Consider the following 26,612-nt stretch of genomic DNA (forward strand, 5'->3'; position numbering starts at 1 on the left):
AAAAAGCCCACGTGGGGCAAATAAGACCCAACGCAGCCAAAAAACAAAACAAAAAAAAGACTCAATGTGTTAAAATGACAATACCCCCAAATTGATGCATAGATCCCATGCAATCCTTATCAAAACCACAGCTGACATTTTTGGTAGAAACTAACATGCTCATCCTAAACTCATAGATACGCAAAAGACGATAGCCAAAAGAATTCTGACAAGGATCAAAGTTGGATTTACCTTACCTAATTTCAGAAGTTTCTATAAAGCTGGGAATTCCCTGGTGGTTCAGTGGTTAGGACTCCCCACTTCCACTGCAGGGGGCACAGATTCGATCCCTGGTCAGGGAACTAAGATCTCACAAGCCAAAGCAAGGCCAATTAAAAAAAAAAGTTTCTATAAAGCTAAGGTAATCAAGACAATGTGGTACTGGCATAAGGCCAAACATACAGATAAACAGAATAGATTTGAGAGTACCAAAATGCCCTTAATTGATTTCCAACAAAGGTACAATGTGGAAAGATGCCTTTTCAGCAAGTGGTTCTGGGAAAATTAGATATTCACATGCAAAAAGATGAATTTAGATCCTTATCTCACACCATATGTAAACATTACCACGAAAAAGACCATAAATATATGAGCTAAAACTATAAAATTTACAGAAGAAAACAGAGAAAATTTTTGACTTTTGGTTAGGCAAAGAATTTTTTAGGTATGACATTATGACAATACATAAAAGGAAAAACTAATAAATTATACTTCAAATGTAAAATTTTGCTCTTCAAAAGACACCACTGAGAAAACTAAAGGACTTCCCTGGTGGCACAGTGGTTAAAGACTCTGTGCTCCCAATGCAGGGGGCTCGGGTTCGATCCCTGGTCTGGGAACTAGATCCCACATGCGTGCCACAACTATGAGTTCGCATGCCGCAACTAAGGAGCCCACGTGCTGTAACTGAGGAGCTCGTGAGCCACGACTAAGGAGCCCACCTACTGCAACTAAGACCTGGTGCAACCAAGTAAATAAATAAAAATAGAAATAAAAGAAAATTAAAAGATGAGCCACAGACTGAGAGAAAGTGCTTGTGTATATATATACGGATTCTGAATATAAAATCTATTAAGAACTTTACAATTCAATGATAAGAAGACAACCCAATTATCATCACAAAAGATAAAGAGATGGTTAATAAGTACATGAAAAGATGCCCAACATCATTACTCACAAAAAAAAATGTAGATTAAAACACCAGTAAGATGACTGCTTAATGGGTAGAGAGTTTCAGTTTAGGATAATGAAAAATTTCTGAAGATGTGTAGGAGTGACAGTTGCACAACTGTGTGAATTTATTTAATGCCACTGTACTGTACAGTTAATGGCACAGTCACTTTGGAAAATGGCTTTGGAGTTTCTAAAGAGTTAAACATAAAAGTATCATACGACTCAGCAATTCCACTCCTAGGCATTTACCCAACAGAAACGAAAACATATGTCTACACAAAGATTTGTAAGCAAATATTCCTAGAAGCATTATTTATAATTGCCAAGAACTGAAAAAAATTCAAAAGTCCATCAATTGGTGATGGACACATTTTGGTATATCTGCACAAGAGAATATCATTCAGCAATAAAATGGAATAAAATACTGATACATGATATAAGGAGCTTTTTGGGGCAATGGGAATGGGGTAAGATAATGGCTGCAGAACTCTTTACATTAATTAAAAATCATTAAATTGTATACTTATACTGGGTGTATTGTTGGAGGGAGGTATTCCCTGGAACAGAGACCATCATCTTGCTTCTTCCAGACCAAACACTGTCTTCCCCAGGAGAACTCCAGGTCAGAAGCTTCAGAACAGAGGCTTCCATCCTTTCATTTCACAGGGACATGGGGAAGAAATGCAAATTGAGTCACAGCTGGACACATGCTCCATGCCTTGCTGCTGTGCCTTTTTCCAGCCCAATGGCTAATTTGGGAGCACCTCTCAATTCAATGTTCTCAATTCACTCCACCCACTAAACAGGACTGCAATATCAAAGGTAAATTAGTGATGTAGTCACTGTCAAACAGTACCAGGGCTGAATGACAGGAATGCACAAAACCATCACGTTACGAGTACTTGAAGCAGCTCTATGAAGGCATCACTGATATCAAATGCAGACTTCACAGTGTCCACGAATAATGGGAACCTTACCCAGAAGGCCCCCAGAAGCCATCCCATCAGGCCCCTCGCTCAGAGCAGGAGTGAAGTCCATGCCCTACTCAGTCATGGGACAGCAGCGTGATGTCATGCCAATGGGTGCAGGGCCATCACCCTCCAGGGCACTGCAGACAGGGAACAGAGGCTGCTTTATGCTGAGCAATTGTGAGGTGACCATCGAACACAGCACGGCTTCTTCCCTAAGAGCCAGTGGTGCGACAACTCTCCCAAAGTCCCCCAACAAGTCACAAAGTACAACACTGCCCCTTCAGGCTTCCCCATGCGCAGGGCAGTCCTGGAGTGTCTCCTCTGGTGGCGGTCCTTCTATACAAGGTCCAGCTTCTGCCTGAAGGCTACTCATGTAGGCTCTTTCTTGAGTGTTAATTCTCTTATATTGATAAGGTTAAAAAAAAGAGGCTGATTTTTTAAATAAAACGTTAAAAAAGGGGGGTGGAGAGCTGAAGACTTTACTGTATTCCCTGCCCTCAGAAGACTTCTCTCCAGAGTGAGGTTTCTGGCATTGGGAAGAAGGAAGTGTGGCTGACACCTCTCCCGGGTCAGTTGTACACACAGGATCCTTCTCCAGTGTGAAGCGTTCTACGCGGAACAGGCAGGAGCTGCAGCTTTTTGCCCTCCTACTTACCTCACTCACAACGTGGTAACTTGCTGCTGCAAAACAGGATTAACTCTGAGAGGAGGCTTTCCAACACTAGCTGTACTCATGCCTTTCTCTGATGGGGACTGCATGAAATAGGTTTCATATTTTCCTGGAAGTTTTCACGTAGTTACTGCATTTGCACAACTGTTGCCTGGTGTGAATTTTCTGGTGCTAACAAGAGTGGAGCTCTGAATGGAGATGCCTGTTCTCCACACTTGTGAGTCCTGATTATCAGTGTGAATGATTTGGTACAGGGGGAAGTGCAAAATTTTGCTCAAAATTTTGGGCCACACTCCCTGCCCTCATAAGGGCTTTCTATGGGGCACATATTTTGGTGCTCAATGGAAATAGAGGTCTGGCTGGAGGCTTTCTCATGTAACATTCAAAGGTGTGAACGTACTCCTGCTTTCTCAGGATGGAGACAAAGGTGAAGGCCTTCAAAATGCACTTGGGATTTTTTTCCCCATTTTTAAGTTTTGGTGGTAGAAAAGGGAACACCTCTCCTTGAACACCTCTCCATTTGCTGTGCATTGATCAGGTGTCTCTTTCAGTGTCAGTTCTCTGTGGATTCTGCAGAATGTGGAGCTGGCAGGGCCTCAGTGTCTGGTGACAGACAGGTGCTGTGCAGTGAGGCGAGTCCAGGCCTGGGACCCCTGACACTGTGCCCACCTTCCTCAGAGGGACAAGTCAGACTCATGGAAGAACAGGTTTTCAAGAACTATTTAAGGATATGTGAAGGGGAGGCCAATGATGGAGGACCTGGCCATAAGAGGGGAGAAAGAGAGAGGCTGAGAGGCAAAGGACCAAGAGGGTTTAGCCAGGGGACAGGAAGTCAGGGTAAATTAGGATGGGGTGTCAGAAAGATAGAAAAGAGGCATGGGTACTCACATTGATGCCAGGGCAACAGAAGACACCGGTCAGGTACCAGGTAAGAGATCAGCCCACTGCCACAGGCCCTTCCACACCTGTCTTGCACTCACCAGGACTGGTCTTCCATGGGTCTCTCTGGTCATGAACTGATTCGAGCCACCCTGTCCACCAGCTGGGTCCCCTTTCGATGTTCAAGTTGGGTGACCGCACTGGGGTGGGTGGAGACAGTAATTCTTAAGGGAGATCAAGGCGTTTGTGAGAGGTCAGCCAGCCCCAGGTCAGGGGTGATTCATTCCATGACAGACCAAGGTGGATGAGGATTACTTATGCATCTGGGAGAACTGAACCTCACAAAATGAACACCCCGGGAAGGCCTCACTAGAAAAGCTCAGTGGCCCCTGAATCAATGACCATGTTAGTGCCCATAAAGCCAGTAAAGGCGCTGACAAGGGGCAGCTGGCAGGAAACTTCCACTGGAGGAGGTGTGATAGAGGGACCGAAAAGTCACAGACCCTGACTGGAAAAATAACCAAGAAATATATATATATAATATAACAATAAAATAACCGGCTACTCCGGTTGTGGTATTTTTGACCTTGGACCACAGTTGTCAAGGTCCCAAGGCAAAAGGTGTTGGGGGTTGTTTATACTGTAGTCTGGGAGGAGAGGTAGCAGAACATTGGACAGAACTAGGGCCAGCAGTACCTCTCACGGGGAAACTGGCAGCCTGACCTGGTGAAGACAGCACCATATCACAGCAGAAGCCCCACTGGGCCTCACTAAGGAGACCCACTTCTTCCGAAAGAAAGGCACACGACCTTGTCCTCAAAGGTCACTGGGTCCTGCAACAGCAGGCAAGGGGCACATGAATGTGTTCTAAGCATCGGGCACTGGACCTGACACGCCAGTCTCTGTCCTGCCACACACTTCCCCTTATGTCTCCCAAACCCTGTCCCGTCACACCTGCCCACCCTTTCGTATCTGAGAGCATGGGCCGTCCTCCTGGGTATGCACTCTCCCCATGTCCACTGGTGTTTGGACAATGCTGCTCTTTTTCTGCACCCACCTCATCTACTCAGCTATTGGTCCTTAGTCTGGACACCCCACACTCACCTCAAGGCCTATCTGTAACAACCTAAGAGTTTCCTTCCAAAATCCCATTCTCAGCATCTTCCCTGGTCCAGGCCACCAGTGCACTGCAGTCTGGACATCAGGAGGCCAAATCAAAATCCCCTATCTGTTCACGGGTACGTGTGTCACCTCCACCTAGAGGCCTCCAGACAACTCAGTCTCTACCCCTACAAAACCCAACTGCTAATCTTCCCCCAAATGTACTCCTCCTGCCAACCTCCGATCTCCATCTCATTCTTTATCTGAACACTTACGGTGGTCCTTTACCCTCCACTACGTTCACTCTCCACGTGTAACTGGAGGTCCCATCGACTCCACTTTGAAAGACGCATCCAGAATCTGAGTAGCTCTCCCACCTCTCCTGCTTCTATTCTGAGCAAGCCACCCAACATATACCTGCAGCAGCAACCTCATGAAGCTGCCTGCTTTCAGCCCCACCACAACCCCTCTCCCGCAAGGCTGCTCAGTGTGTTTACGCGGGATCCACTGGGATAGTTTCAAAATCCTAACTCAGATCATAGCCATCCATCTTCTAATGAAAAATTTCTGTGGCTCCCAGCATCCTCAGCCCGTCAACAGAGTTAGGACTCCTATCCTCACGCTCTCGGTTACCCGCAACGGAGACTGGAAAACTTTCCTGAATGCTCAGGTCAGTCTCACCTCCAAGTCTTCGCGCATGCACATTCCTCCGCCTGCACGCTCCACATTTTATCACACTGGATTCTGAAAGGGAGACCCCCGACCTGTGAACGTTCCACTGTCATGAACACCCAGGCCTGAGGCTGAGTCAGGGACTTGGGGCACTGGGGTTCGGAGTCCAGCCAGGTGGAGGCCAGGAGACTCTACCTCATCCGTGCCTAGTCGATCGGCTCGCTTGTCACGCCCGCAGTCCAGCTACATAATGGGTCAAGACCTCGGAATGGCTGGCTTTCGAGCCTGGGTCTTCTTCTCCGTAAAGCGGACACAACGCACAGGGCGACGACTCCGGGGCGGCCACGGACACAGACGGGCCTTGACGGAGGTATCCGCAGGGCACCCCGGCGCCAGGCGGTCCCCCGACAGCCGAGGACACACGAGCTCGGGGAGGCAGGACGTTCGCTGCGGTCATGGGGCGCACAAGGCACAGCGGGAGGACCACCCAGGCTCTCGTACCTACCCTACCCCCGTTTCCGCGGGCCCGGGGAGCCTCCTGGATGCGGTCCACAGCCCAGCAACTACGTCCCTCCACGAAGCGCCGACATAAAGGCGGGACAAAGAAGCAATGGTCCGACCCCGGAAGTCCCGCCCCCGCCGGCGCGGCCATTTCGGAAACGCCCCCTCCCTTAGGTTATCATTGGTCCCTATCCTGGGCTCTCATTGGTCAACACTGTGCGCGGTCGCACGGCGAGGGTATTTCTGGGTAATGTAGTTCGTGTCTCGTGAGACGTGACGCCACGTGCGTCCTTCCTGATCACCTAGGCAACGACTAGGCGGCACCGCGATTGGCTCCGGGAAAAGCGTCATAGTCAGCGGCGAGCCTTGAACCAGTGAAGGGTCAGGATTTGGGCGTTTTCGCGTGGGCCTCAGGAGGTGGGGCGGGACTTCCGGCGCGGCCATTGCAGTCTTCGTTTTGCGGCGGGTTGGGCTATGCGCAAACCGTCGCTGGGACGTGCGGCGAAGGGGGCCGGGGGGGGGGACGTGCTGGAACCGTCATCGCACCTTGGCAGTCACTTTTACTCTCGGCTGACGGCCCTTCCTTCCTGAGCCTCGGTTTTCCCGGAAGTGGAACGGACGCAGAGAGTCTCCGCGCCCCTTCTTCTTCCCACATTCCCGGGAGACAGCTCCTATATCATACTGGGGAAGACAAAGGCCTTGAGCGCGACCGTTAGCCTGCGGTCACTCCACCCAGTGGGTGTGGGGGTTCGGATGAGCCCGCTGGGCTCTTCCCGGTCGCCGCCTGGCAGGGCCCCGCCCAGCCCACAGGTGTGACCGGGCCAGCAGCGTCGCAGATGGACCCGGCGCAGGTGAGTGGCGGGCGCGCAGGTCCTCACCCGCTGGGATCCCCCCCTCCTGTGCCTGGAGCCCGTTAGAGAATGGTCGTGTCCCGAATTCTTCACCTGCACATGAGTCTGGGGCCCTGAGAGTCACTTTCCCCTAGCATCCGGAGCCTAGGCCAGAGGTTAAATGGAGCGGATCACGTGGGATAAGGTCTGGAAAGGTGCCCCTAGCACAGGGATCAGCATGTGCCAGTTGCTTGGAGGTGAGTATAAGGTGGAAGTGTTCAGGGAAAGCACAGATCTCCATTTCGTCTGGTGGAAATAACGAGCAGGGGAACTGGAAGCAGGCCTGGAATAGCAGAGTGAGGTGCTGGGCCTCTGTTCGCAGTGTGATGCGAGTCACGGGAAGTGTAGAGCAGAGGAGGGAGGTGTTCTGACTCAGATCTTAACAAGCTCCCTCTGGATGCTGGGTGGAGAAGAGACTGGCAGGTGGGGTGCTGTTGCAGGCAGGAAGACCATTGAGGAGGAGACTGCAGTAGTCCAGGTGTGTGCTCTTTGTGGCTGGAGTAGAGAGGTGCCTGTGAGGTAGGAGAAGTGGTTGGCTCCTGGATGTGCTTTTTAAGTAGGACGGACTAGATTTCCTGATGTGTGGCAATGAGGTATCATGGTTGACCCTGATAGGTTTTCCGGATGTGGAAGTTGGTGCGAGGAGTAGATTTCAGAGGGAAGATAAAGAGTTGGGTTTTGGCCTTATTGTATTTGAAATGGCCCAGAGGGACTTCCCCCGTAGTCCAGTGGGTAAGACTCTGTGCTCCCAATGCAGGGGGCCCAGGTTCGATCCCTGGTCGGGAAACTAGATCCCACATGTGTGCCGCAACTAAGAGTCCTCATGCTGCAACTAAGAAGTCCGCATGCCACAACTAAGAGTCCAAATGCCACGATTAAAGATCCCGCATGCCGCAACTAAGACCCAGCACAGCCTAAATAAGTAATAAATAAATATTAAAAAACAATGTCCCAGAGACTGCCAAATTGAGGTGCCAAGTGTGCTTTCTGCCGGGTCCAGGCTGGAGACATCTAAGGGGTGGAGGCTTGTGCTTATACACTGTGTGCAGCTGTGAGCTGGGTACAGGATGATGACCAAGCCTCTGAGTAGAGTGTAGACTTGGGATGAAAAATGAAGCATGGAAGTAACTGAGGTAGGATAACAGAGGGGCCCGAGATTAGACTGTTTTACCTCTCTACAGCTCACCAGGTTTTTGTGGCTATCCTCCTTGGGTCCAGGGGTTTTTGTCAGGCTATTGGAGTAGCAGGGACATAAAGGGTCAGCCCAAGCTAAGAGTTCCTAAGCCAAGAGTGGGGCCAGCGGGTCTGGGATTCGTGTATTAGGAAGGGCAAGGACAGCTATGACTGGTGAAGGGACAGCATGCACAAGGTCAGAGCTGGAAGAGAATAAGAGTGTTTGAGATCTTACTCATGGTTCTGGGGGGCAAGGTTGAAGCAGCAGAGCAAAGAAGGGAGGCATTAAATAGAGGGGTGAGGGCTGTCTCTGTCAGTGGGAAGTTTTGGCAATCAGGGGCAGTCCAAGGTTAGTATTGGATTTTGCTTGCCTTTGTCGGCAAGCTATGTACATAGTGGTATATGGGTACACTAGGGAGATGCTTGTGGTGTGGCCAGGGAGAGGGGTGATGGTATTGTGGGCTGTGGGGAGTGGAGATATGAGGAAGGTATGGTCCTATGTGTACAAGGTAAGGGAATGAGCCCTGGTACTAGAGGCTTAAGGAAGAAAACAGAGCCCAAATTTTCTTATATTTGGGAGGTGTGACCTGGAGGACACAAGGGAAATTGTCCAATGGGGGAAGTGGGCTGTGTGCCAACCTAGAGCTGAAACAGCATCCATCTATCCACCTTCCATTTGTTCCTCTTGTTTGGTTTGGTCTGGATACAGTGGCCAGTGGGAGTATGAGGAGAGAAGGACACCAGTGGTGCCAGCACCTGTTGTCTTCTCTGAGGTGAGGGCCTGGAGAGGGGCTGAGCTGCAGGTAGGTGAGGGGAGGATGGACTGAGGGGGTCATGAGAAGAGGCGGTGACAGTGGTAGATGTGGCAGAACTCTGAGTCACAGGTCAAGGGCCTGGATGTGCCCATTTGACTATTTGTTTGTTATTCACCCCGCCTATTGGCCCCCTGGCTTAGCTGTCTCATCATTGCAGGGTCTGGTGACCTTTGAGGATGTGGCCGTGCACTTTTCCAAGGAGGAGTGGGGGCTCCTTGATGCAGCCCAAAGGCAACTGTACCACAGTGTGATGCTGGAGAACTTGGAGCTCATGACCTCACTTGGTAAGGTCCTTATGCCCTGCCCAGCCTGGTGGCCAGCATCTGCCTTCTGCCTTCTCCCCAAAGCTGGACCATGGACACTGCTTCCTTCCCAGGTTTCCTGTTGTAGGTGCTGTGAGTGCTGGGACTGAGCTGTATGCACTCGCCCTGTTTCTCCCTGAGCAGCCTGATGAGCAATCCTAATAGCTGTTAGGTCCCACAGAGGCCTTGTGGGAGAAGAGGTTGGGGATCAGGCATTCTGGTCTGCCTAAAGGATCCCACTGAGCTTGACCAGTTCCTGGCAGGGTGACCTAGTGTGGGGCCATGCCTAGGTTCTGCCCCTTCTCCCAGAGACATGTTTTTTAAAATGTCTTTACTGATACATATCATAACATTCACCTTTTTTTTTCGGCTGTGTCGGGTTTTAGTTGAGGCAAGTGGGATCTTTGATGCAGAATGCAGGCTCTTTGTTGCAGTGCACACAGGCTTCTCTCTAGTTGTGGCACGCAGGCTGCAGAGCATGTGGGCTCCGTAGTTTGTGGGACACGGGCTGCCTTGTTAAGGCTCACAGGCTCAGTAGTTGTGGCACACAGGCTTAGTTGCCCAGCAGCATGTGGGATCTTAGTTCCCTGACCAGGGATCAAACCCGTCTCACCTGCATTGGAAGGTGGATTCGTTACCACTGGACCACCAGAGAAGTCCCACATTCAACTTTTTTTTTTTTTTTTTTTTTTTTGCGGTACGCAGGCCCCTCACTGCTGTGGCCTCTCCCGTTGTGGAGCACAGGCTCAGCAGCCATGGCTCACGGGTCCAGCCACTCCGCGGCATGTGGGACCCTCCCGGACCGGGGCACGAACCTGTGTCCCCCCCATTGGCAGGCAGACTCCCAACCACTGCGCCACCAGGGAAGCCCCAACGTTCACTTTTTTAATGTGTACAGTTTAGTGGTTTTTCATATGTTCTCATTGTATAAATATCACCATAGTCCATAAAACTCCTAGAAAAGAACATAGGCAGTATGTTCTCTGACATAAATCATACCAGTTTTCTTAAGTCAGTCTCCCAAGGCAATAGAAATAAAAACAAAAATAAAGAAATGGGACCTAATCAAACTTACAAGTTTCTGCACAGCAAACGAAACCATAAACAAAACAAAATGACAACCTACGGACTGGGAGAAAATATTTGCAAATGATACAACTGCCAAGGGTTTAATTTACAAAGTATACAAACAGTCCATACAATTCAGTAACAACAACAAAAAGTCCAATTGAAAAATGGGCAGACACCTGCTGGGCCTGTGTGCCACAAATGCTAGGGCCCGCACACCTGGAGCCCATGCTCTGCAGCTGGAGAGGCCACTGCAACGAGAGGCCTGCATACCACAGCGAGGAGTGGCCCCACCTTGCTGTGGCCAGAGAGAAGGCCATGTGCAGTGGCAAGGACCCAGCACAGCCAAAAATAAAATAAATAAATTAAGAAAAAGAAAAATAAAAATGGGCAGAAGACCTAAATAGACATTTCTCTAAAGAAGACATACAGATGGGCAATAGGCACATTAAAAGATGCTCATCATTAGTAATTATTAGAGACGTGCAAATGAAAACTACAATGAGGTACCACCTCACACTGAGCAGGATGGCCATCATTAAAAAGTCTACAAATAACAGATGCTGGAGAGGGTGTAGAGAAAAGGGAACCCTCCTACGCTGTTGGGGGGAATGTAAATTGGTGCAGCCACTATGGAAAACAGTATGGAGGTTCCTTAAAACACTAAAAATAGAGTTGCCATATGATTCAACAATCCCATTCCTGAGCACATATCCAGAGAAAACTTGAAAAGATACGTGCACCCCAATGTTCACAGCAGCACTATTTACAATAGCCAAGGCATGGAGACAACCTAAATGTCCCTCAACAGATGGTAAAGAAGATGTGGTGTATATATACAATGGAATATTACTCAGCCTTATAAAAGAATGAAATAATGCCATTAGTAGCAACCTGGATGGACCAGAGATTATCATACTAAATGAAGTCATAAGGAGAAAGACAAGTACCATGTGAGATCTTATATGTGGAATCTAAAATACGACACATGAACATATCTATGAAGCAGAAACAGACTCACAGATACAGAGAACAGACTTGTGGTTGCCAAGGGTGGGAGTTGGAGGAGGGATGGATTGGGAGTTTGGGATTAGCAGATGCACCCTAGTACATACTGGATGGATAAACAAGGTCCTACTGTATAGAACAGGGAACTGTATTCAATATCCTGTGATAAACCATAATGCAAAAGAATATGAAAAAGAATTGTACATATATGTATAATTGAATCACTATGCTGTACAGCATAAATTAACACAACATACTTCAATTAAAATTTTTAAAAATTAGAGGTAATAAATGTCACCATACTCTTAATTTTAGAACATTTTCATTACCTAAAGAAAAACTTTGTAGCCTTTAGCAGTCACTCTACATCCCCCCTCATCCCTTCCTCCTGAGTCTTAGGCAACCACTAATCTACTTTCTGACTATATAGATTTGCTTATTCTAGATATTTTATACAAATGGAATCATACAATATACATTTTTCTGTGACTGGCTTTCACTTAGCATAATGTTTTTGAGGTTCATCCATGTTGCAGCACATATCAGTAATATGTTGTTCATTTTTATGGCTGAATAATATTCCATTGTATCAATATACCAGTTTTTTTATCCATTCATCAGATGATGGGCATTTGGCTTGTTTCCACTTTTCGACTGTTACAAAAATTATGGCTGTTATGAACGTTCATGTACAAGTTTTTGTGTAGATATGTTTCATTGCTCTTGGGTAGATACATAGCAGTGGAATTTGCAAACTGTTTCCCAAACTAGCAGCACCATTTTACATTCCCACTGCAGTGTATGAGTGTTCTGAGTTCTCTACTTCCTCATAAACAACTTGTTACTATCTTTTTTCTTATAGCTATCCTGGTGGGGTGGTATCTCATTGTGGTTTGAGTTTGCATTTCTCTAATGACTAATGCTGTTGAGCATTTTTTCATGTACTTACTGGCCATTTGTGTATATTTATCTTTCTTTGAGAAATGTCTTTTCAAGTTCTTTGCCTCTGTGTCCATGCCTCTGGTAAGGCCCCTTTACTCTGTGGCTTGCTGGGCCCTGTCCTGCACAGTGAGCCTGTCACACTTACTCTGGCCCCCTTGGCCTATCAACAAACCCTTGGGCCCATTTCCGTATGTGTCAGTCACACATTTCTAATGAAATCACCCTTTCCACTAAGTGGAACACTCAGTTAACCAGAAATTTCTTGGCTTTCAGGTTGTTGGCATGGAGTGGAAGATGAGGAGGTATGTTCCAAGCAGGATGCTTCTGTAGATGTGGTGTCACAGGTCAGGATTTTCAGTGCACAGCCTTCCACCCAGAAGGCTGACAGTTGTGACATGTGTGACCCATTCTTGAAAGACATTTTGCACCTGGATGTACATCAAGGAACACATGCTGAGGAGACTCCCTACACATGTGTAGCATGTGGCAGAGAGTTTTGGTTTGGTGCAGACCTTCACCAGCATCAGAAGGAGTGCAGTGGAGAAAAGCCCTTCAAATGGAACAAGGACAGGGACTTGTTTGTGCAGAGCTCAATAGTCTGTCTATCAGAGAAGCCCTTTACATGTGGATTAGGTGGTAAGGATGTCTCAGACAGCCATGACCTCCTCCAGCACCCAAACACAGATGGCAGTGGGAAGCCACACAGCAGCACAAAGTGCAGGGAGGCCTTACCACACCCTTCCAGTCTTGGGCAGCTCCCAGAAGTCCATGCCTCACAGAAGCCCTTCAAGTGCAGTGACTGTGGAAAAGCCTTCCAGAAGAGTTCTGTCCTCCTCAACCACCTGAGAACTCACTCTGAAGAGATACCATTTAGATGTCTAAGAGTTGAAAATTCCTTAGAGGAGAAATTAACTCTTGTTAATGACCAAAAGTTTCACACTGGAGAAACATCTCACATATGTAAGGAGTGTGGCAAGGCCTTTAGTCATCCGTCTAAGCTGAGGAAGCACCAGAAATTTCATACTGGAGTAAAATACTATGAGTGCAGTGACTGTGGGAAAACTTTCAGCCACAAACTCACACTTGTTCATCACCAGAGAATCCACACAGGAGAAAGGCCTTATGAATGCAGTGAATGTGGGAAAGCCTTCAATAACAGGTCACACCTCACTCGGCATGAGAAAGTTCACACTGGAGAAAGACCTTTTGAGTGCAGCAAATGTGGCAGAGCCTTCAGCCAAAGCTCCAATTTCCTTCGGCACCAGAAAGTCCACACCCAAGTAAGACCTTATGAGTGCAATCAGTGTAGCAAAGCCTTCAGCCGCAGCTCTGCTCTCATTCAGCACTGGAGGGTTCACACTGGAGAAAGGCCTTATGAGTGCAGTGAGTGTGGGAGAGCTTTTAACAATAACTCCAACCTTGCTCAGCATCAGAAGGTCCACACTGGAGAACGGCCTTTTGAATGCACTGAATGTGGAAGAGACTTCAACCAAAGCTCTCACCTCCTTCGACATCAGAAAGTTCACACTGGAGAACGGCCTTTTGGATGCAGTGAATGTGGGAAAGCCTTCAGCAATAGCTCCACCCTCATTCAGCACCAGAAAGTACATACTGGTCAAAGGCCTTATGAGTGCAGTGAATGTAGAAAAGCCTTCAGTCGCAACTCCAGCCTGATTCAGCACTGGAGAATTCACACTGGAGAAAGGCCTTACGAATGCAACGAATGTGGGAAAGCCTTTGCTCACAGTTCCAGTCTCATTGAGCACTGGAGAGTTCACACAAGGGAAAGGCCTTATGAGTGTAGTGAATGTGGAAAATTCTTTAGCCAAAACTCCATTCTTATTAAACATCAGAAAGTTCACACTGGAGAAAGGCCTTATGAGTGCACTGAATGTGGGAAGTTCTTTAGCCGCAAGTCCAGCCTCATTTATCACTGGAGAGTTCACACTGGGGAAAGGCCTTATGAATGCAGTGAATGTGGGAGAGCCTTCAGCAATAACTCTCACCTGGTTCGTCACCAGAGAGTTCACACACAAGAAAGGCCCTATGAATGCAGCCAATGTGGGAAAGCCTTTAGTGAAAGATCCACACTTGTTCGACACCAGATAGTTCATACCAGAGAAAAGACTTATGAGTGTGGCCACTGTGGGAAGATCTTCAGCCGCCTCTGCAACCTTGCTCAGCATAAGAGGATTCATACCTGAGTGGAGCCTTTTAGAAATGATCTTCATGAGAAAATCTTCAGCCACATCCAACTTCATGCAGCAGAATACCCACAAAGAAATTACCTAAGTGTGACTAATGTGGAAGAGCCTTCAGAAGCTACTCTGCCCTTTTTGAGCAGCTCAGGCAGCACTGTCTCGCCTCTGGAGCATAAACCTCTTTCTAGCTGTCCGGATGCAAATATTTGCAGCAGTCACCTACATATACATGGAGAGAACGCCTCCCTTTGCCTCCCTTCTCCTTTCCTGGAGGGTGTTGGGATTGTCCTAGGCTCACTGGAATGGCTTCATTCCCATTGCCTCTGAGAGGGTTAAGGAATGAACTGACCCCATGCCGGTTGAGAGATTAATTAATCAAGACACATGACAGTCCTAAATGTTAATATACCTAACAGTGCTTCAAGGTACATGAAGCAAAAACTGATAGAACTGCAAGGAGAAATAGACAAATCCACAATTATAGTTGGAGATGTCCACATCCATCCCAGATAATTGGTAAGGACAGAGAAGACAAACAACACTGCCAACCAACTTGACCTAATTGACATTTACAGAACATTCTGTCCAATAAAGGCAGAATACACATTCTTTTCACAGGCACATAGAACATTTACCAAAATGGAGCATCTTCTGGGCCACAAAACAAGGCTTGATAAATGGAAAAGAATTGAAATAATACAAAGTATGGACCCTGACTATGAGAGAATTCAGTAAGAAGTCAAGAATAGTATGATATGTGGAAAACCCTCACTTGGAAACTAAATAGCACACTTGTAAATAATCCATGGTCAAAGATGAAATCAAAAGAAAAATTAGGAAGTATTTTGAATGAAAATGAAAACAGGATATCACAACATATGGAATGTACCTAAAACAGTACCAAGGGAGAAATATTTGTGTGTGTGTCTCCATGTATACTAGTGAAATAAGAATAAGCCCTATGGAGTGTAAAAAAGAATCATTAAATGCTCAATTTTTTTAAAGTTACAACAAAAGAAGCAACCATGACAAATACAAGCCATAATAACTTCTTTCCTTCACTAAAAGGTAAAAGCCAATTGCAGAGGTCACCTGAGCCCCCAGGAGACAGAAATGCAGAACGTCAGGAGGGGCCTCATAGACACACTCAGGGCCCCTCCACAACCCTGCTCACAGCTGCCAGTTGTGTGGTTTCTTAAGGGATGTCTGTCTCCCCGTGTCTTAGTCCATTCCAACTGACAGAACAAAAATACCATAAACTGGGTGGCTAATAAATAATAGAAATTTCTCACAGTTCTGGAGGCTGGAAAATCCAAGATCATGGTGCCAGCAGATTTGGTGTCTGGTGAGGATCCTGGATAATAGCTGTCTTCTGTGTCTTCACACAGTGGAAGGAGAGAGGGAGTTCTCGGAGGTTCTCTTTTATGAGGGCACTAATCCCATTCATGAGGGTTCCTCTCCCATGACCTAATCATCTCCCAAAGGCCCCCACCTCCAAATACCAAACATTGAGGGTTAGGTTTTAACCTATGTATTTTGGGGGGACACAACATTCGGTCTACATCACCTACTAGAATGTTTCATGCAGGAGGGCCCCTATGGGTTTTGTCTCTGCTGGGTGAGTTCAGTCTCCAGAGCACAGCAGCAGTTTACACAGCCTGGGGTAGGTGTGTAAGCACTCAGGGAGTGCAGGAAGGGGGATGTACTACTCTTTCCCTGTGCTCTCCTACCTTCTCCCTCCCGAGTCAGCTCTGATGACAGGGCTGTGGTCTGGGCCCAGCACAGTCCTTCAGAGCAGCCAAACATTCCCTGGAGTCCTACTGTGTGCCAAGCTCTTGCCTGAGCTCTGTGGTAGATACATTTCATCTCCATCTGATGTGCAGTACAGAGATTTAACATGCAAACAGACTAAAGCAGCGTCATTGTAGGGTGGCTGGAGCTATGAAGGAAATGAAGCAGAGGTGACAGAAGTGATGGCTGCTACTGCAGATTGGTTGGGGAGAGCTGAGGAGGTGACTCCAGGGGAAGGGTATTCCAGCCAGAGGGAACCGCAGTGCAGAGGCCCCAGGCAGGAATGAACAATGAGGAGACCCAGTGGCCCATGAAGAGGAGAAGAAGGCCATGAGGTCAGGAAACAGGTCATGCCGGCCCTTTTGGCTGGGGTGAGGAGTTTGGTTTAGTCTACCCTACCCCCACTTATTTGTCATCTGAGCCCTACTCGGCTCAGCTGGACTCTACTCTGCTTCCACACGGACTGCCATGCCAGGGGCAGACAATTATTACACACAGGGAGAAGGGCCTGAGCAGGCCTGGTGGTGGGCGTATGCCTTACAGTGTTGGAGAGACATTGAGCAGACTGGCCGAGAACTCTGTAGGGTCCTACCCCACGTGGCCACCACCCCTCCTGCCATCAGGGGGTGGGTGAGAGTAATCACTGAAGCTAAAGGAAGCAGCTGTTTCCCACCCCAACCCACAGTACTGGCTGAGCACCATGGCCCAAAGCCCCTCAAGTCCAGGGTTGGTGGCTCTCTCCCCAAACATACCTCCCAGCTAACATTTCCTTCTTGACATGAAGCATGATTTCTAGACCAGGGACACAGCTACAACCACATAACAACTTTCGCTGAACTGACATTTTATTTACCTTTTGAAAAAACAGGTTCCAAAATTTTAAACATAGATCTGGATCCATATGTTGATTCAACCACTTCTTTCCCTGGAGCCCTGGGAGAGCGGCAGCAAAAACAGCCAAAGCCATGGTGTGCAGAGACATCAGGAACACTAGCTGGGTCACAAAAGCCACATCCTAGGACTACAGGATCTTCTTTCAGTCCCAGGGTGATGGCCATGAGGTGAACATGCCCGGAAAGGCTCTGAGAATCCAAATAACCTGTAGATTATTTGCTGACAGTGACCTTAGACACAGGGAACAGGTTTGCAATTCCTGAGAAATTCTGCATGCCGCACCCTGTGAAACCATGGTTCCTGGAACATTTGTGGGTGCCTCTTTAGAACCAGCTCAAACCCTCTCGTTTACCAGATTCTCCACTCCACAGGACCTCACTCAGTGCTTCTGTGTCCACTTACTCTTTCCAACAGGCCCCTGTAGGACTTATGGCCAGTCTAGAACTTACCTCCACGTTCTCGATTTCAGGGGGCATGGCTTCTGAGCTGATTCTGGAAACAACTTCTGACCAATGCTGGAGATTGCAGAACATTCCCTGGGAACAAGGAACCCAGGTGCTTGTCCCTAGTCACCCGGGGATCTTATACCAACCACCCCATTCTTCAGGTGAGCTCTGAATCCTCAAGTAAACCTGACATCCAGGCTGAAGATTTATCCACAAAGCCCTTCAATCTTTCCCTGGAGGTCTCAGGCACCAGTGCAAGTTAGGCCAACCTTGACTGGAGCTGTCCTCTGCCATCCTGCTGGCCCCACTGAGGCAGACAAAAGTCAAGGACCCCCACAGAAACCGTTCCCTCTATCCATGAGCCCAATTTTGTTCTCAATCCTTCCATACACAGATCCCAAAGATTAAGGGTGGTTTAAACAAAAAGGCCTAAAGATTACGAGACATTCCAGAGCAGTGTGAGGCAGTTCCAGGGTTGGATAAATGCACGACAGGGACCAAATGTAGTGTCAACAGTGTCCATGAAAATGGTTAACCTTCCCTGGAAGGCCCCAGCAAACACTGCTCAGCTACTCTTGGCAAGAACTAGGTCATGTCCACACCTAAACCAGTTGGAGGGGGAGAGAATAAGACCCATTATGGGCTCCACCACTCATGATTCTCTCCTTTATCAAGTGGGGAACACAGAGGTCAGCTTCCCTGAGCACACACAGTGACTAATGCTCACCACGGGGACCTGCCAGGTGGTAGAAGTGGGATGGCTTCTGTCACGGTAACTGGCAGTGACTCAACACTGCCAACAGCCTGGGCAGGTGAGACTGCAACACAGCTCCTGAACGCTTCCCATGTACCTGGCACCAGCCCAGTGTGGGTGCTGGGGTGTGACATGTTTAGCTTTCAAATGGCTACTCTCCTCAATCTCCTTTCTGGAGTGAGACCTTTCATGTTAAACAAGGTGTCAGCCATGCCTAAAGGTTTTCCCACATCCCCGTCCTCCTATGGCCTTTCTCCAGTGTGGACTTTCTTGTGCTGAAGGAGGGTAGAACTATGTTTAAAGGCTTTCCCACATTCTGTACATTCATAAGCCCTCTCTTCAGTGTGGAACTGCTGGTGCCGATTTCGGTAGGACCTGGTAGTGAAGGTTTTCCCACACAGGCTGCACTCGTAGGGACGTTCTCCAGTGTGGACTTTCCAGTGCTGATACAGCCCAGAGCGGGTCACGTAAGTTTTCCCACATTCACTGCACTCATAGGGCCTCTCTCCAGTGTGAACTCTCTGGTGAAGAATGAAGCTATGGTTGTATTTGAAGAATTTCCCACATTCCCTGCACTCATAGGGCCTTTCTCCAATGTGAACTTTCCGGTGCCGAATGAGGGTAGACAGAACGCTGAAGGACTTCCCACACTCGCTGCACTGGTAAGGCCTCTCTCCAGTGTGAATTCTCTGGTGCAGAACAAGTGCATCTTTGCGGTTGAAGGTTTTCCCGCACTCACCACACTTGAAAGGTTTTATGCCAGTATGAACCTTCTGGTGCTTCCTCAGTTTAGATGGGTAACTGAAGGCCTTCCCACACTCACTACACACATGGGATGTTTCTCCAGTGTGAGTTTTTCGGTGATGAACCAGGGTTGAGCTCTCCATGGGGGCATTTCCACCTGCTGGGCACCTGAAGGGTCTCTCTTTGGCGTGAGTGATCAGGTGGTCAAGGAGCGCGAAGGCCTTCAGGAAGGCTTGCCCGCAGTCGCTGCACTTGAAGGGCTTCTGTGTGGCGTGGGCTCCCTGCCGTTGCTGGCGAGTGGAGCTGGGTGGAAAGGCCTTGCGCTCGGTGCTTCTGCGTGGTGTCCCCTCTCTGTGGGTGGCCTGGGGCTGGAGGAAGCCTAAGGTGGCAGGGATGTCCTTCCCAGACACCCTGCACAGAAAGGGGTTCTCTGACAGGACTCTGTGGCTCTTCACCTGCTCGGGAGGGGCTTCCTCATCCCGCAGTCTACACAGAAAACCTGAGACAGAAGAGTCAGTCACTGAGAGCTGGCTTAGACGGAAGAGGCACCTTCACCATCAGTGCATGTCGGACACACCCATAAAGGAGTCCACAGAATTGCCAGGAGGTTGCAAGGAAAGGTCTGGCCGAGTGGAACAGGGCTCTGCCAGAGCCCAGAATAGGGGAGACCTCAACAGGGACCAGGACACAAAGATGGGAACAGTGCAGGGAAGGGATTCAGGGCCTCTAAGTCACTCCTGTGCAAAGGGTATCAGCAGGGCCTTAGCTACTGGAGACAGCAAGCACTGTGAAGAGGCTGTGTCTACTCCAATGAAAACATGACTGTGACACAGTAGCTGGTGCTCAAGTATTACTGAAGGATATGTACGCACCTCAAACCACACACACAGGAGGTCACAGTTGACAGTTCTGCACTGGCACAGAGGAGAGGAAATGACAAGACACAGAGGCCAGAGAGGTGGGTCATCCAGAGCCATGGTAGAGATAGCAAGACCACACAGTGAGTCCACAAGAGGGGAGAGGAAAGGTGGGAATAAGGTGTGGTGACTGGCCCCAGCACCAAAATGCAAGTGTACTCAGATACCCATTACTGAAACCAAGGCACCCCCTAGCCCCGTTCACCAAGACCAGGACCCAGCCTGGCCTCTGCTCTGCTGACCACAGTCATATCCACCATGTTGGGCACCCAGGGCTCTTCCTCACCCTTCATTTGGGCCACCTCACCCTTCATAGTGAGCTCAAAGGTGCAAAGCCTAGGAGGTAGAAAGGTAATAAGATAACAGCCCAAATCAAGGCTGACCCATCCCTACACGTACCACAGGAAGCTCATGTCACCATGGCAACCAGGTAGGAAACCAAGTATTAGAACATGAACCTCTTCTGTACATTTAAAAAAAAAAATTGTCAGAGAAGCAATTGTAATGTTCATTTTTTTAAATTTATTTTTTAAGTTGAAATATAGTTGATTTACAATGTTGTATTAATTTCCAGTGTTCAGCAAAGTGATTCAGTTATATAAATATACATATATATTCTTTTCCATTATAGATTATTACAAGATACTGAATATAGCTCCCTGTGCTATACAGTAGATCCTTGTTGGAACCTCTTCTGTTTAAAATTTTGTTAAGAAGGTAGATCTCATGGTTTATTTGCTTTACCACAATTTTTAAAAAAAGACCCTCCTGTGAAGCAAAACTGACATAACTAAAGAAAGAAATAGACAATAATATTTAGAGACTTCAATTTCTAACTTTCATATATGGATAGAACGACTAGGCAGAAAATGAACACGGATATAACATATGAATAACACTAAAAATCAACTAGACCTCCAAGACATCTATAGAACATGCCACCTAACAACAGCAGAATACATATTCTCCTCCATTCTCACATGCACATGGAACATTCTCCAGAATAGACCATTTGCTAGGATATAAAACAAGACTCAGTAGACTTCAGACAATTGAAATCATACAAAGAATGTTCTCTAACTACAAAGGAATTAAAACAAATCAGGGCTTCCCTGGTGGCGCAGTGGTTGAGAGTCCACCTGCCGATTCAGGGGACATGGGTTTGTGCCCCGGTCCGGGAAGATCCCACATGCCGCAGAGCGGCTGGGCCCATGAGCCAAGATCCCACATGCCACGGAGCGGCTGGGCCCGTGAGCCATGGCCTCTGAGCCTGCGCATCCGGGGCCTGTGCTCCGCAATGGGAGAGACCACAACAGTGAAAGGCCCGCATACCGCCAAAAAAAAAAAAACAAAAAAAACCCCAGAAATCAACAACAGAATGAAATTTGGGAAACTCACAAAGTTTTAAAAATTCGTTCCCATTATGGTTTATTATAGGATATTGAATATAGTTCCCTGTGCTATACAATAGGACCTTGTTGCTTATCCATTCTATATATAATAGTTTGCATCTGCTAGTCACAAACTTCCAATCCATCCTTCCCCTGCCTTCCGCTTTCCCTTGGCAACCACAAGTCTATTCTCTATGTCAGTGAGTCTGGGAAACTCACAAATTTATGGAATTTAAATTAAGTACTCCTAAATAACCACAAGGAAAGTTACAAAACATTTTGAGATGAAAGAAAAAGAGAACACAACATACCAAAAGTTATCAGGAAAAGTATTGCTTAGAGGGAAAATTACAGAAACATCTCTGAGCTGTCTTATTCACAACACTTCTGACACCACACGCATGGGGGCTTTCCCACACCATTTCTCCAGCTCTCTGACACCAACTGGGTGTTCAAGGATTCAATCCAATTCTGACACCAACTACCTGGAATTAGCATCAGATCCCACAGGTTATGGACGCAGTCCCACAAGACTGCCCCCACTTCAGACATCAACGGAAAGTCCCAGGGCTCCTGTACTTTCTGACCAACTGACTATAAATCTGGGATTCTCACAATTATTGATTCCTCCTCAGGTTCAATAATTTGTTAGAACAGATCAGAGAACTCGGGAAAAGAGTTTGCTTACTATTACCAATTTATTTTAAAGGATACAACTGAGGAAGAGCCCAATGGAAGAGATGAAAAGGCCAAGGTATGCCAGGGGTGGGGATTGAGGACATAGGGGGTAAGAAGTGTCCATGCCCTTGATGGCACCATTCTCCCAGCATCTTGCTGTGTCCACTAACCCAGAAACTCTCCGAACTGGTCATTTAGGAGTTTTTATGGATGTTTTATCACATAGGCATGACTGATTAAATCACTGGCCATTGATGACTGGCCCAATCTCCAGCCCCTTTCCCTTCCCCAAAGGTCAGGGTAGCGGGGTGGCGAGGAGGGGTTGGGAGTAGCTGAACACCCAACCTTACAATCATGCCTTGGTCTTTCTGGTGACCATCCCCCATCCTGAAACCATCTAGGGGTTCCCAGCCACCGTCAACCCATTAGCATACAAAAGACTCTCTTATCACTCCAGAGATTCCAAAGGTTTTAGGAGCTGCATGCCAAGGAACTGGGAACAGAGACAAAGTATATATTTCTTATGTCACAACACACATATTAAAAAAAGATCTCTATATGTGTAACTGAATCACTTTGTTGTACCCCTGAAACATTGTAAATCAACTACACTTCAATTAAAAATAAATTTAAAAAATTTTAAAAAGAATCTTCACTATCCTAACTTTATACTTCAAGGAACAACAACAACAAAAAGCAACCCAAAACTAGAAGAAGGAAGGCAATAAAAAAGAGCAGAGATAAACTGACCGAAGAAGAAACAGAACAGCTGAACAGACTTAAAAACAAAATAAAAAACTTCCCTCACAGAAAAAAAAAAAACCTAGGCCGAGATGGCTTCACAGATTAATAATAACACAGGAATAAGAATTAACACCAGGGGACTTCCTGGTGGTCCAGTGGTTAAGAATCCACCTTCCAATGCAGGGGACTCGGGTTGGATCCCTCGTTGGGGAACTAAGATGCCACATGCAGGGCATCTAAGCCCAGGTGCCACAACTACAGAGCCCACATGCAGCAACTACTGAGCCCATGTGCCACAACTAGAAAGCAGCTCACGTGCCGCAACAAAAGATCCCGTGTGCCACAACTAAGACCCGACGCACCCCAAAATAAATGAATATATTTTTTTAAGAAAAGAATTAACACCAATATTTCACAAACTGTGCCAGAAAAAGAAGAGAAGGGTACATTCCCCAACATCCACTGAAGCCAAAATTATCCTCATACTCAATACAAATAAAGACATAACCAGAAAAGAAAACTACACCATTGATAACTCTTATGAATACAGAAAATCAATTACTGTAATATACCACGTTAACAGAATAAAGGACAAAAATCACATGGTCATTTCAATAGACATGGAAAAGCACTGCACAAAATCTAACGACTTTTCTCTATAAATGCCCTCAACAAACAAGAGAAGGGAACTTCCTCACCTGAAAAGGGCATATGCAACAAACCTACGGCTAACATCATACTTATTAGTGAAAGACTGAACGCTTTTCCCATAAGATCTGGAACAAGACAAGGATGTCTACTCTTACAACTTATATTCAATAAAGTTCTGAGGTTCTAGCCAACCAAGTCAGTTAAGCAAAGAAAGAAGTAAAAATGTCTCTACTCACAGATGACATGACATTATATAGAGAGAAAATACCAAGGAATCCACCGAAAAGAATAACCATTAGAACAAATAAATGAGTTTAGCAAGGTTGCAGGATACAAGATCAGTATACAAAAATCAATTATATTTCTATACACTAGCAATGTACAATCTAAAAGAAAGAAAGTGGGCTTCCCTGGTGGCGCAGTGGTTGAGAGTCCGCCTGCCGATGCAGGGGACACGGGTTCGTGCCCCGGTGTGGGAGGATCCCACATGCCGCGGAGCGGCTGGGCCCGTGAGCCATGGCCACTGAGCCTGCGCGTCCGGAGCCTGTTGCTCCGCAACGGGAGAGGCCACAACAGTGAGAGGCCCGCGTACCGCAAAAAAAAAAAAAAAAAAAAAAAAAAAAAAAAAAAAAGAAAGAAAGTAATTCCACTTAAAAGAGCATTAAGGGCTTCCCTGGTGGCACAGTGGTTGAGAGTCCGCCTGCCGATGCAGGGGACACGGGTTCGTGCCTCGGTCTGGGAAGATCCCACATGCCGCGGAGCGGCTGGGCCCGTGAGCCATGGCCGCGGAGCCTTGCGAGTCCAGAGCCTGTGCTCCGCAACGGGAGAGGCCATAACAGTGAGAGGCCCGCGTATACCAAAAAAAAAAAAAAAAAAAAAGAGCATTAAAATGAATAAAATATTTAGAAATAAATTTAGCCTTGTAAACTGAAAACACTTCAAAAAATTACAGAGCTAAATAAACAGAAAGACAACCATGTTCATGGATTGAAATACATTAAGGTGGCAATCCTGGGAATTCCCTGGCGGTCCAGTGGTTAGGACTCCACGCTTTCACTGCCGAGGGCGCGGGTTCAACCCCTGGTCGGGTAACTAAGATCCCACAAGCCACTCAACGCGACAAAAAAAAAAAAAAAAAACGGCAGTCCTGCCCAAATTGATCTACTGATTTAAATTCATGGCTCACACCTGGCCCAGAAAGGCCCCTATAAAACTTCTTTTGGAGGAAGAAGGCCAAAACCAGAACAGAGAGGGCCCACAGCTTCAGCAAAGTCACGAAGCCAGAAAGAGGAAGAGGTGGATAGGATTTGTTAGGCAAACTGTAGACATCTGAACCCCAAGCCTTACTCCAGGAGCCTGTAGGGCAACAGGTGTTGAGGCTGCCAACAGGGCTGCTCAGAGAGAGGCAGGGGAAGAGCACACAGCCTCTGTGGGCTTTAAGATACACAGAACTTCCCGTGGATTAAAGGCAGAGGTGGTCAGTTTGCCGAGGGAAAGTGTGAGAGACTTACCCAGTGAGCCAATGAGTGCAAAGTTCTCCAGCATAACATCACGGTACAGGCTCCTCTGGGTCAAATTAAGGATCCCCCACTCCTCTCGGGAGAAATACACAGCCACATCCTCAAAGGTCACAGGGGCCTGTAATGATGAATTCAACTGAGCCTTAGGGTCAATAGTGGGCAGAAAGCCAACCAAAATATGAACAGAGAAACACATCCATGCCCTTGACCTGTGTCTCAAGGTCCTGCCACATCTCTCACTGACATCATCTTTCCCTTTGAGCCCGCACCCCTCACATACCCTCATACCTCCTTCCTCCTAACACCTCGATCTCAGAGGATTCCCAAGGCCCCCAGTACCATCGGTGCCTCTCCCTTCATGCTGCTACTAAGTTCTGCATCCAGCCCACAACAGGCTGGTGACCAGAGAGATGCCATCTGTGTACCCCGCCAAGCACTCAGGCCCACCCTATTTCCTGCCAGCCAATTCTCTCCGTGTCCCAGAGGTCACCTTTCATAAGGAAAAAAGACTTTGTTCTCCTCTCTCTCTTAGGCCTGAGTACATCATCCAAGGGCCCTCCAGTCTGTCCTCCTGCATGCAGACACATAACTGTACCGCAGCATGGTACAACTCCACACCCTCACCACAGCCTCGCCAGTCCACCCCACTGGCAACTCCCGCGTTCCACTGTGCACAGTGGTGTGTGTCTCCAGTGCGCTACCACAGAGAGCATCTTCAATCCCATCCTGCCTCGTCCACCCCACACCTCCCATGGCCCACAGCCAAGGACAACCCCCAGCTCTGCACAGAGGACCTACTCATCCTTCAACCCGCAGCCGCCAGGATCCACACACGGAGCTCCGAGACCCCCAGCCCTCCTCCTCTCTATTTCTGCATAGACTGTTCCTTCACCTGTCATAGCCTTCCTCACCTGTCACGGGCTCATTCAGAGTCCGGACCCGCTGGGTGGGGATCCGGGTGGTGAGAGCCTGGGGCGCACCTCCCACTCACCTGAGCCTCATCTGCCATTGGAACCTGTGGGCGGAGAGTTTCAGCGGACGCAGCTGAGATCCGCACACGCCACCCCGCCCAGCGCGCTGGAGCCTCCGGCCGACCGAGGAAAATGTGCCCGAGGACTGGGAGCAGCCTCGGGACGTTCTCAGGGTACGACAGCGAGTGTCAGGAAAAGCAAGTCGTGCCCGGGGGTCACGGAGCAAGCAAAGGCGTAGCGAGGGTCCCTGCGCTTCTCTCAGCCGGGGTAGTCTCTGCGGTGCGAGCGCTGCCCTCAAAAGTGCTCGCACCGACCACAGGCGGCGGCAAAACGAGTACCACAGGGAAACGCCGGAAGTCCCGCCCCGTCCCGCCCCGCCCCGCCCGTGCGCCTCCGTTAAGTCTGCGCCCGCGTTACCCGCCACCTCGTTCGGGGCGGGCGCGAACTACGTTTCCCATAAGTGACGTCGCAGACTGCGTCCGTACCGACGTAGCCAATGACAGCCCAGGAGAGGGGCGTTTCCGGGAGAGCCTCGTGGGCGGGGCAGGGACTTCCAGTGTCGGCTTTAGTTCCTTTGGACCCGCGCCGGGGCGGAGAGAAAGGCCTGCGGCAGCGGGGCGTGGCGTCCAGGAGGCTCCTCCGGCCCGCGGCCAGCGGAGTGGGCGAGGTGCGAGAGTCGGAGAGGTCCCACCACGCCTTGTACCCG

The 26,612-nt window shown here is 48.2% G+C and overlaps 2 protein-coding genes and 1 long non-coding RNA gene across 4 annotated transcripts; 1 reads left to right on the forward strand and 2 right to left on the reverse strand.

Moving 5' to 3' along the window:
• Positions 1 to 1,065: 1,065 nt before the first annotated feature.
• Positions 1,066 to 6,123, reverse strand: LOC116744826. Its single transcript, XR_004347154.1, has 2 exons — positions 5,515 to 6,123; positions 1,066 to 3,932 (listed from the first exon to the last, which is right to left on the reverse strand). It is a non-coding gene; the product is annotated as an uncharacterized LOC116744826 (long non-coding RNA).
• A 199-nt stretch (positions 6,124 to 6,322) lies between these two features.
• LOC116744806 (zinc finger protein 132-like) lies at positions 6,323 to 15,789 on the forward strand. Its single transcript, XM_032614929.1, has 3 exons — positions 6,323 to 6,857; positions 9,042 to 9,168; positions 12,478 to 15,789. Exons 1-3 carry the CDS (start codon positions 6,843 to 6,845, stop codon positions 14,406 to 14,408), a joined length of 2,073 nt encoding a protein of 690 aa, XP_032470820.1. The 5' UTR covers positions 6,323 to 6,842; the 3' UTR covers positions 14,409 to 15,789.
• Positions 15,790 to 16,542: 753 nt separating this feature from the next.
• ZNF584 (zinc finger protein 584) lies at positions 16,543 to 26,328 on the reverse strand. Of its 2 annotated transcripts, none has more exons than XM_032614958.1 (3): positions 25,927 to 26,328; positions 24,927 to 25,053; positions 16,543 to 19,533 (listed from the first exon to the last, which is right to left on the reverse strand). In XM_032614958.1, the coding sequence occupies exons 1-3, from the start codon at positions 25,942 to 25,944 to the stop codon at positions 18,533 to 18,535; spliced, it is 1,146 nt and encodes a 381-aa protein (XP_032470849.1). In that variant the 5' UTR covers positions 25,945 to 26,328; the 3' UTR covers positions 16,543 to 18,532. The 2 variants fall into 2 exon arrangements, with proteins under 2 accessions (XP_032470849.1, XP_032470850.1); XM_032614959.1 differs by lacking the exon at positions 25,927 to 26,328 and adding an exon at positions 25,847 to 25,925.
• Between the last annotated feature and the right edge of the window lie 284 nt (positions 26,329 to 26,612).

Source organism: Phocoena sinus, chromosome 19 (assembly GCF_008692025.1).
Source record: "Phocoena sinus isolate mPhoSin1 chromosome 19, mPhoSin1.pri, whole genome shotgun sequence".
NCBI lineage: Eukaryota > Metazoa > Chordata > Mammalia > Artiodactyla > Phocoenidae > Phocoena > Phocoena sinus.